At 43.4% G+C, this 12,193-nt stretch overlaps 1 protein-coding gene across 4 annotated transcripts in view; it reads right to left on the reverse strand.

The window, feature by feature from the left end:
• AIMP1 (aminoacyl tRNA synthetase complex interacting multifunctional protein 1) overlaps positions 1–12,193 on the reverse strand; it is a 160,005-nt gene that overhangs the window by 98,960 nt on the left and 48,852 nt on the right. For all 4 annotated transcript variants that reach the window (XM_085641399.1, XM_085641398.1, XM_085641397.1 and 1 more), the window contains exons 3-4: positions 11,554–11,667; positions 2,855–3,028 (exon numbers count right to left, since the gene is read on the reverse strand). In XM_085641399.1, coding sequence (XP_085497525.1) covers positions 2,855–3,028; positions 11,554–11,667 — 288 coding nt within the window. The remainder of the gene's footprint in view (positions 1–2,854; positions 3,029–11,553; positions 11,668–12,193) is intronic.

The raw sequence follows: 12,193 nt of genomic DNA on the forward strand, positions 1-12,193 counted from the left end.
GATGATGGATTCAACCAGATCTGTGACGGGGGTGAGTGTCTGAAAAAAGTTTCAGCATTTTGTCCATCATTACCTTGTGTTTGCTTAATCACTGAATTTCACCACTGTTTGCTGGCCAGTCACAGTATGGAGGCCACAGTCCCAGCCTCTCACTCAGCAGTAATTACCTGTATCATTGGGCCCTAATGTACGTGCAGTCTAGGCTGTGAGAACAACAGGTCTCAGGCCTCCTCTAGAAATGTTGGTCTTCGACCGTGTGCCCCGCAGGCTCTTTAACCGGGATAGCCCTTCAGTCCGGGGGCTCCAGCCAACCACCAAAGTGCCGCCGTACCCTCTCTCTGGCCACACTATTGCCTCACTCGTGCAGTCACACGGACCAACTCGTCCACCAATATGGGTAGGGGTCACAGCATTGCCCCACCCTCCCACACCCCGGGGAGTTATCCTACCTCTATGTTTGATCCAGGCCCAGGGAAATCTAGGCAGGCCGCACCATTGGCCACCAGTAATCAGCGCCGCCCCACCACTATGTATCACTGTTGCTGTTCTCGGTCTGAAAAAGCTTGTCAATGAGGGAGAGGCCACAGTGCATTCTCAAACCCTCAAGCTGCCGCAACAGTGCCCTCGCCACTCGAGGGCCGTAGGTAATCTCGAATGAGTCACCAGGTTCTTTGAGGTGCCGTCACACCACCCCACCAGGGCCCCGGCCACCCAGTTAGTGTTCACGGGTCAATCTGCCTGTCGGTTGAAGGGGAGAAGAAGGAGGGGCCCACCGCAAACAATCATACACAGCGGTGGAAGCCAACCTCCTTTGCCAGAACAGGTCTCGGAAAGTGTGGGGGGTGGGGGAGGCAGTCCCCTCTCAGCCTTTCAGCCCCACCCTGCGCCATTCAGGGGTGAGGTCACCCAGATGCTAGGCCCAGTAGCCGAGCTGCCTACTGCTGGGAGAGAGGGCTGCCCCACCCTGCACTGCTCAGCAGTGGCCTTACCACTGTCTCGCCAAGCCCGGCAATGTGCCCCCAAGTGCCGCAGACAACAGTGGCTATGCACCGCTCCCCTTCCAGCGATAGGGGGTGGGAGGGGTCTAGAGGTGTCAGCAAGATGATCACGAAGGTCAGGGGAAATTAAAACGGGCTCAAGGGCGGAGCTCTAAAGAAGTGCGGCCATCGTGCCGGCCAGCTAGGCCTCGCTCTGCCCTTAGGTGCATTACCCAGTCTTAAGTCAGAAATCAGCCAATTCCTAAACCAGCACAAAATCAATCATAGTATGCTGGATACAGAAGCAGGTGGATTATTAATACGAAGTGTTTTGAGGGTGAGAATGAGGGAAAAGTAGGCCCAGCAAGCAAGGATGAAGCCCAAGAACAGAGGAAGAGCAGACACCAAGAGAAAGTAGCAAAGCAGTTAGAGAGAGAGTGCCTGGATGAAGGTATTGGTGTAAGAGGACAGCCATTGCACGTGCTCTTTACAGCTGCCAGACACCATGTAACTCTACTGAGCATTTCTGTTTTTATACAATACACTAATCATGCACAGATATGTAAGACTTACCAACGACTACCAATGGGAAGAAAGCTTTAGTAACATGAACGCCTAAAACCAAACAAGAGTTCATATACTGCACAATATTTGTTAAAAATAGAGGATTTTAATTCTCCAACTTTCTAAATTTTATGTCAATAAAATTCCCCTAAAATCCATGCTTTGTATAAAAGTTCAACTGAGTATAGAATAGTAAGTTGGTTTTAGAAAGGATGTTGCTTTAATTATAAAGTGAAGATACTTCATATTATAAAACTGGTCCACTTGCAGACTGACTTGACAATAAAAGGTTATACTGAGCAGGGGCAGGTGAGAAAAGGATAATCACTCTTCTGCCAATATGCATTGGAAATGGTTCCTCTACGAGCAGCTTCTAGGTAAGTTGAGTTAAGAGAAAACAACAAGTTAACGGAGAGTTTCATATTTAACGCTCACATTTGCAGGACGAAGGATGCAAACTTCAGGCAAGCCTCTGAATTGCAACAGTAAGGCCATTGTTCAGTTTGGGTCAGTATGATCCACAGTTAGCTACAGTGCAGTTGCAGCATCGCTTTTAAGGCGCCACTGCTCTATTGTGCACCAGATACACATCAGAACCACACAGCTCTAGATACCTTTGGGACAACCTTATTTTAATGTGGAAGCTCACAAAAATCGAATATAGATTATGGCGAACAGGTGGGATAAGGCATAAGTGAATAATTTGTCCCAGTATTTTAACAGTCCACACTGTTGTGAAGCTTACATTCAAGAAGATGCCTTTGGTCATGGTGTAAGTGCCAGCTGTTTTGTTAAGAAAGAAAAAAGTATGACTGCATGGACACACTACATAAAAAAAGTCCCCCATGGTATTGTCCCTTGAAAACAGAGGGTAGGACCACATCAATAAAAAGGTATACATTTCACAAGCCTCAGCCAACCTGTAAACTGAAATCACTAGCTGGGGTTAAGCGTAAATCAGGGATGCTGACTCCAAGGGACTAACTTGTCTAGGGCACTTCAAGGAGGTACAAGAGCCTGTCTAGGTTTGCATAGAATATGGCACCATGAACAACTGGTGTGGACCTCTGCATAATCTTCTGAACATATAATATTTAACTCTCCAAATTATATATATACACACACACACACACAAAAGAGCTGCAGACAGTATGCTACCAGACATACGTACAGAGTCAGTTCTGAAAACAAAACCAACGCAATTAGAATTGTTACGAATAAACTACAATTGTACTTTCTACTATTTGTAGTTAATCACAGCAAGGGAATATAAAAGAAATCTGTGACACAGGCATGAAGTGTGAAGGTGATACCTTTTTTTTCAGGTTTCTCTCTTTTTTTCTTCTCATCGCTACAGCCATCTTTGTTCTGATCTTTGGTAACCGGGACAGAGGGCATTACAGGTTCCGGCCGCTTCGGTTGCTCAGGTGCTGCAGTTGTTCGGCTGACGGGCACTGAAGCACTGGCTGGAAGAGCGACCTGTTTCACTGAAAATTTAAAAAAGTCATACGATACAGTTATTCAAATATTGCACTAAGTGCAGAAAATCAGGCCATTGGATTGCGAAGCTCGTTTCTAAAATCAACACTTAAGATGTTTCACAGCAAAACTCAGATTAGATTTGGAAACGGTCTTAGAAAGTGCAATTAGTAATTGCCTTTACAAAATCCATTATTGCAAAATACAGCTGTTGTAGTTGCTGGCGCTGCATTGCAAGTACAGAGAAGAACTTAGCTTGTGTGGCTGGCATTGGTGTTCAAACTGGCCTGGCGTTTTGACTACTACCCTGCTTCATAGGTCAGCAAGCTACGTGACATCTTGACTCTTGGGGCATATCCTTGGTTGCTGCACACAGGATAGGCGGAAAGCCTGGTGATGTACTTGGGAAGCACGGTGGTGAGAGGGACGGCATCGCAGTGAATGAAAGGGGTCAGGGGGTCCTTGCTGTGGAGCTGTTTCATCCTGTGTGTTCCTGAACTGGCACCGGCACTGACACTGACGCTACCCAGGCCAAGCACTTACCGGAGGTATCGAGCGGCGGATCTTTAGCGGGGCACCCACGCTGTTTGTCTCCCCCGCTGCCCTGACGACATCGAGGGCCGCGGTGGGGGGAGACTACAGCTCCCGTGAGCCTTCACTGTCACGCCCCCTTCCGGTTGATTGCGCGCCCGGAGGCGCTTTAAAATCGGCGGCTCCCTCCGCGTCGCGGGACGCGCGCGGGCGGCGCCGGGCTGAGCCCGGGCAGAGGGCGGGCCGTCCGGGGCCGGAAGAGGCTGGGCTGGGCCCCCCCCTTTGCATCACAAAGCCGTACAGGTATTTACATAAATTATGGGGAAACGCACGATGAAGCCCATACCTGCTATTACTGCTACCCCTATCGAGCTGCCCGCATCAATTGATGTATTACTGGCTAATGCCCTTACCATGGTTACCAACGAGATTGCGGACACCGAACGCAGGATGTCCTTTGGACTTCCTACTACTACCTTGTCATGCTCCCAGTCCCTAAACGAATCTCCTACTTTGGGTCTCCCCCTCTCCCCTACAGTAACAGTTATTAAAACATCAGCCCAAACTGACACTGTAACTTCCACTACTGATACAACCAGCTTGGTGACTGTACCTGTAACTGCCCAACTAGCGGAATCCGCACCAGACAAAACACGTCCCATCACAACAACAAGGGAGAAACGTAAGAGAGGCCCAGTGAAATGTACCATAAACAAAAGGAAACAACCAAGTCACTGCAGAAACCAACCTACCCCACAAAGTTTATGGAACAAAAATAAAGGAAATGACTGTGAAATAGTGTCATCAGGCTCCATTGAGGACTTATCATCGCAACTTTCACCATCGGATGAAGGAGCGGGAAGACCCACTGTCTCTGTCTGTAGACTAGAGTCTCCTGCCCGGGATAAGGGTATATGTGGGGTCCCTAGACTATGCGATGAGATTATTGACAATTCGGTCAGTACCCAGACCGAGCACACTGACCGCAATATCCAACCCAAAGTCAATGGTAATCTGATTGAAACTATCGTTGATACCATTTTTAAGCAAGTCGAAATTCAAATAGCTAAGCAATTTAATCTTGTTTTTAAAAGATTGGACAAAATCGAAACCCTTGTAAAAAAAGAGGAAGTTAAAAGGAAAGGCACTATGAGTGTGGATGTCGCCCGGGGTGAAAAAATTATGAACAAATTAGAATCATTATGCAACAATCTGAGGGAGGGGGGTTTGGCCACTACTGATGACTCCGGCCACAGTAACACCAAAAGCTTAACAGCGGTTAAAGCCGTCTCATCTAGCAGTACTTTAACCAATACCCCACCCGCACTGACTAAAGGCCCAAATCATGATTCTTTTGGAGCAGCAGGAAGAGCTACTACTAATACCGTGAGCTCGGACGCTAATCCTACTATTACACCATCAGTAACCCGAAAAGATAGGACAGGCAATAAACCGGAGAGTGTAAGCGCAAGTAGAGGTGCGACAGTAAGAAATAGCACCACTAACAATTTAGGACCATCACTTCACTTACCCCCAGAAGCCTGCCCATATGTTCTTGTGCTAGCTGGTGTACCAGCCCTTAATGATAACCAAAGCGAGTCATGGCAACAATTGCACAATAAATGCACTGATTGGCTGACTAAACATAAAGGGGCAAGATGGAACATATCTAATGAGATTATATCAACCCGTCGGGTAAGCTGGGTGGGCCCACAACACAAAAACATCAGTGGGGACTGCATAGTGATCAACTTCCGACACCCGAGCTCAGTAAGATTCTTTTTAGACACACACAACACCTATGCCAGTACATCGACTGCCATAACTCTTCACCCATTGGGCCATTTTTATAGGCCCCCACACAGAATATTCCAAACGGCCCCTAATACAATTCCTTTATTCAACAGATTCTCCGCTCTATCTGAACTAGGTAGCCTAGATTGACCACTATTAACTTCCACTACCACACCGGATAAGGTTACTAGTACAATGCCTTTGGAAAGGGCAAAATCTATAAACACCCCTGAGTCCTGTCCAGATGGATTGATTTCACCCCTTGCAGTACGCCCCGACTTTCCCATTGCCCACCCTTCTCGCACCACTATTCCACCAATCGATACTCTTAGTATCATTAGTTGGAATATTGCTGGGCTCTCAAGCAAGATGAAAATTAAAGAGTGGGTTACATGGATAAGTCACTTTGATGTGGTAATGTTGCAGGAAACATGGTGCACATGTCCTCAATTACTGGAGGGTTTTTTCGCCCATAATCTTACTGCTTTGCCCTCCGTTTCGGGGCGACCAAGTGGTGGTTTATCCATCTGGGCAAAAGTTTCTAAAGACGTGAAAATTGAACCATTACATGTGGTCAGTAAACATCTGATAGCTGTGAAATATGTTGCAAGGTTAAGAATTTGTCTTATAAACTTTTATAATAATGATTTTATTAACCATCCAAATCCTATTTTTTTGGAACTGTTTAATTTTATTGATGAAGTTGCAAATGGAGAAAAGTTTGGCCAATTTGATGGCATTTGTGTTGGTGGAGACTTTAATGCCCACATCCACCATACATCCCCGCCCTGTAGACGAGGTGCCGAATTATTGGATTTATTACATAGCAGGGATTTAGATGATGTAATGAGCCTATGTGGATCTCCCGAGGGAATTGAGCCGGCCCCTACTTACATTGGCCGTGGTAGTTCAACTACGATTGATTATATGTTCACCTCTTCCCTCCTTAGTGAAGTGTTATTTAGTTCTGAGGTTGTTAGTAGCCCATATAGCGATCATCTGCCCATAGTAATCCAACTTAAATCTATCAATAAACCTATAGGCCCTCATGAGACAGGAGCCCAAAATATCACTGTCTCTACAGACGGGCTCAGGATTGTCTGGAGAGGGATCGACAACCAAGAGATCCTATCTACTGTGATCAGGAATAATCCTCTGTTGATCTCCAAATGTTTAGCATTCGGTGGCCCCGACATAATTAAGTCTTTTTGTGATTTATGCATAGTTATAAAAAGGGCAATATCCAGACCGTCAAAAGAACACAATGTAACCGATCAAAGATGGTTCGACACTAATTGCTCGAGGGCCAATAGAGAACTCAGAAAGGCCTTGGCAGTTAAACCCCGAGATGTGTCCCTGGTCAGTTCACTACGCTTTAAATATAAACACGCATTAAAAGTTAGAACTGAGGAGCTTTTAATAAGTCATTGGGATAATCTAACAAAATCTGCTGCCCTAAAAGACTCAACTGGGTTTTGGAGAAACGTAAAGAACTTGAGAGCCCTGGGAAGTAACATCACCCCGATTAACTGCAATATCACAGGAGACTCATGGGTCACCCACTTTTCGAAATTATATGCGGAAGTTGGAGATCATACCGAGGATAATTTCCCAGATAGCACCATAGTTATAACACTAGAGGAGGTAGAGGAAGCTATTGGAAATAGTGCCGGTAACAAGGCACCAGGCCCGGATGGCCTGTCTATCGACCAGATTAAATCCAACACAAGCTTCTGGGCCCCCTTACTCTGTAATCTTTTTAACAACTTGAGTAAGAAATCTATCCCCCCGACATGGTCCAGTAGTACTATTGTACCTATTTTCAAAAAGGGAAATAGGTTGGACCCGGGGTGTTATCGACCGATATCACTGATCGATAATACCCTGAAGGTCCTTGGCAGGGTCTTATTTGATAGAATTAGCACATGGGCAGATGACAACTCTATCATCCACCGCTGCCAGTTAGGCTTTAGGAGCAAACTTGGCACGGTGGAACAATGTCTGAACCTCAACCTTATAATGGCTAAATACACAAGAGCTAAACAATCCCCTCTGTATTTTGGGTTCATGGACCTAAGCTCAGCATTTGATTTTGTAAACCGTTCCCGCTTATGGTCCATTCTTTTAAACTACGGCTTAGATGAACCACTAGTCCACTTTTTGGCCAACCTCCATCGCAACCTGAAGGCCCGCGTCCGAATAAACAATGAAGGCGAGGTCTCAAATGAAATTTTAATAGGCAAGGGGGTCAGACAGGGCTGCGTTCTGGCCCCCTTGCTTTTTATATTATACATCAATGAATTATCCAACTCTTTATGTAACCAGACAAAAGACGTCCCTATGATTAACAAGAAACCAATCCCGGCGTTACTCTACGCGGATGATGCGGTACTTATGGGCCGCACCCCGAACGCCCTACGTATTTTAATTTCGGGATTCGTTGACTACATGTCTGACTTAGGTTTGTGCACTAATTTCAGTAAATCTTTTATAATGACCTGTGGTCCTAAAAACTATAAAATCCCAAAGATTGTGATAGGTCAAAACTCCTTAAAAAGCACTTGCACTTTCCCATATTTGGGCCTGCTATTTTCTAATAGCGGCTCGTGGCAACCCCACGTTGCAATGGGGAGAAATAAACTCTCAAAATCAATTAACTCTGTTATCTCTCTCCGTCAACCGCGCCAGGCGGACGTGGTTCCCAGCCTATTACAAATTTATCGGAGCCAATGCCTCCCAACTGGCACATACGGGGCTGAAGTTTGGGGGTTTTCGAACTGTTCCGAACTACAGAGAGAAGAGAACAGATTTTGCCGGAAAATCTTGGGGGGAGTCATTAGTGCACCAACTACTGTATGTCATAATGAATTAAAACTACATTATGTTGAGGATTTTATAAGAGCCAGACCCGCACTGTTCTGGTTAAGGGTCTGGAAAAACCCGGCAGCTTCCTTGTCCCGCGAGATTATTATGGACTGTCTGAATTGCGAGAATGTCGACTTAATTCCCTGGATTAATGCGGTAGAAAAGAGCCTCATGAGTGTTAATTATGGTCATCTTTTTACATACCCCGACCAGATTGATGGCTCCCACAAAAATTTATTGAGAAGGGCACTCTATCAGCATTACCACAAAGAGAGGGAAAGAGTAGATTCTGTGAAACCATCTACTACTAATTATTTACAAATCCAGGAATCATCCATCGAATTCTCGATGTTACCTCAGCCCTATTTACGTAAAAAATTGGGCAGATAGAAGAGGACCTTACTCTTCAGATTCAGGGACCGGAGTATTATTAATCTTATCTGCTTTCCATTGGGCTACATTAAAAATCTGGAAAAATTAAATTGCCCATGTGACCATGGTGGAACCCAGAGTATGTTACACTTTATTTTTGGCTGTGGTTTTTACATGAAGTTTACAAGGCACTATTTAATCCCCTATTGTAGAAAACATGATTTGACCGACCACAATCATGCTTATAGACATTTTTTAATGTTGGGATCTGATGAATTAATTTTTAGAGTTAGCAATTTTCTTAATGCTATTGTATGCTCACGCAGGTCCTTGAGAATTGATTAACTTTATACCAAGATATGCACTTTGCACTTTAAAACATGATTTGCACTAACCTAATGTGTTATAACGCATTTGTCTTGTTTTCATAATACCTATATTTATCCTTTGCTATACATTGCTATATATTGTATCTAAGGTGGTTTTACGCATTGTACAGTATAAAGGCTATTTGAGTTTTCATTGCTGTTTTTATAAATTATATTTGTAAATGATAAGTTGTGGCCCAAAATTGCAGTACCATATGTGTATTTTTAAAAATTTACTTTGTGCTTTTATGGATGGTTTTTGAAATCCGAATAAAGTCTATTTGAATTGAATTGAATTACAGGAAAAAAATGTTAACTAAGAAGGAATGTCTGTAAATTTCAAATTCTGTTCTGAGCTTTGAGGTTGTGCGGAAGATTATTTTTTGTTCAGCAATGGTAAGAGAAAAACCATAGCAAACACACTAGTCCAATGTGACTGCTAAAAACGCATTTGCTCAATATAGTAGGCAACCTTAAGAGCTACTACTGCTACTTACAATAGCTATTAAAGTACATATCACCATCAACGTACAAGTGGGATACGATACTTTAAGAGATCCTGCAATATAGAGAACCTAATGATTCAGATTACATATACAAAAAAATGTAATAACTTGGGTTGATTATGATCAGATATCTAAAGCCACAGAAAGGGGTGCAAGCAATGCTCTAAGCAATTGCTGACATTTATGTATGATCAAACAGGGATCTCACCAAATACTAACACAAGGCTTTAATGTTTTATTGTTACAGCACAGTTAAGTTAGCCAACAAAGTAGTCCTTTAAGACTAGACAGCAGCGCAGTCTAGACAGCTGAACAAAATGCTAACATGCTGGAGTTACATGGGCAAAAAAATAATATTAAGGAAACCGGCCAATCATTTAATCAGTTACACTCCAGAAACAGAAAAAAGATTGATACCCTGCTCCGAGGGGGCATTATCATGTGCACCTAATTTTTAGGTGAGGTTTTCAGCAATGCCTATTGTCACCAACTGTTGATAATATACATAGAGTAGGTTTTGACTCCCTCCAGAAGAGTATGTCTCTCCCACATGATGGTATTGACTGTTTGGTGTATTCTTCCACCTCATAAAAAGACCTTGCTTTGTAATGCTTGAGAGACTATTTTACACTTCAAAAGTACACTGAATAATCACACATGAAACTCATGGTCTAAAATATGCACTTGCTACACAAAGCTATCATTTACCGCTTTTTTTGTTCAAAGCGGCAGGGTTTATAAATGTTTATATCACAACTCCAAAAGCAAGCCAAACCAAATTGGCTTTCCCAATGCTTCTTACCCTTATGAAGTGTCCCACATGGTTAAAGAACAAAAAGTAACATTACTGCAGAATTTTAATGTTTAAACTGTACTGTGCGCCCCTTCTCGGTGTTTAGTCTGTGGCAGTATCACATAGGTATTTGTTATAAAAATTGTAGTGTGAGACTAGCAGTATATTGGCGATGCGTCACCGATAAATTTCTTAATAAAGTAAATTGGTACAAGTTTAGGCAAAAAAGAAATGTGAAGATAGTTTGTCTTGTGTACTTTAGGTACAAGAGGGTGAGAATCGCAATCAGAAACTTTTTCTAAAGAGGTATTAGGATCCTCTAACCTTTTAGGCCTCATTAACTTGTGCATTATTTAAGTGCATGTCAGACGATTTATTTCTCCGACACTGATCAATCATTACAATGAAAAAGGCAGGCAGCATTTCCTCCTAAAAACACTTAATCAACACAGCTGTACTATCTGCAAATAGAAACAAGAGTCAAAAGGTACTCTTGCATTCGGGACAGATGGCCCTCATCCATCCGTCGGGTGACATGCTTTCCCATGTACCCCTCCTGGCACCAGTCTGTTTGTTCCAGGTGAAAGCTGCTCCCCAAACTTTGAAGAGCTTGAGAGGAGTTTTCTGGGGAAAGGAAGGAATATCAGGAGACAGGACCTGATTGCAAAGGGGAATGAAGTGAGATTTTTGCTAATACGTATCTATTGGTGGACTAGTGTAATTTCCCCAAGGGTAGATTTAAAATGTGGGGGTCAACCTGACCCACTTGTAGAGGTCAATAGGTTTCTGCCTCTACTCCACCCTTGAACGAGGTGTTAGAACATTCTACAGGACACTTTGCCCTCACTGTAGAAACTAAGAAAAAAAGTATTTTACAACCTGAAGGGGTATTGGTCAGTCCTCTTGGTATGCTGCCCTGACTACCTTGGTCTGGTCATCTAAATGATGAATTCAGTTTCTCTCATCTGAGAGGGTAGAGGAAAAGGGGCCACATCTCTGTGGATTCCTACGCCCCTGCCGCTCATGCACCCATCCAGCTTAGAAGACCTTTTGACTCTTACTTCTATTTGCAGACAGTACTGGACATGTGCCAAATCTTAACAGAAAATATTGAACAGTTTGTGTGGCAATAACTTATCTTGAGAAATCCAATCATTTGAAAGTGGTGGTGGGACTCCTTTTTTGTTTCTGTTGGGGATGAGGGGATGAGGGGATTTTGGGTACCATAAAATATCCCACTATTTCCTTTATTTAATATATTCTAGATACTGCGTGTGAACTGTTCTACTTTTCCACCACATTACCTCCATTCTGGATTTCCGTTTGAGTCAGCTGCTCTTTCAGTACTTCAATTTCCTTCTTCAGTTTAGCATTTTCCACCCGCAGCTTTTTTTCTTCTCGCTGAGATGCCTGTAAAACTTTATTAAACAATTCTTGATCAATTGTACATCACTATTTTAAATCCGCATGTTGCATTAAGTAGCAACTCTAAAGATTGCCAGCAAGTCGAAATATAAAAAATGTACACTTGTTGGGGAGGGAGCCCTGGTGTTGTGAACATTCAGGTTTAATTGGAAGGCTTTTGTGACAAAGCCAACCAAGAATGTCACACCGGCACAGAGGACATTTCACCAACATTCGGTATGAAAAGTATCAATTAAGTAACAAGTGCTTTTTTAATCGGAAGGCTTACAAATGCAAAACTGCTCATGCACTTGCCATATCACTTTTCTCTTCTGTGTCAATCATAAACTTGCACGCAAGATTATGCTACATTTACAATGGACTGTTAAATCCAAGTGCTCAATTAAGTGCACAGATCTTCAGTACACAATCTTATTTCACAATGAGACCTGTTTAGCAAAGTGTTTTACAGCACAACACCATGGAGTCACCATAGAGCCACCATGGAAGCTTCAGTCTTTTGAGGTCAATAGCATCTTA

Source organism: Triturus cristatus, chromosome 2_2, assembly GCF_964204655.1.
Source record: "Triturus cristatus chromosome 2_2, aTriCri1.1, whole genome shotgun sequence".
Lineage (NCBI taxonomy): Eukaryota > Metazoa > Chordata > Amphibia > Caudata > Salamandridae > Triturus > Triturus cristatus.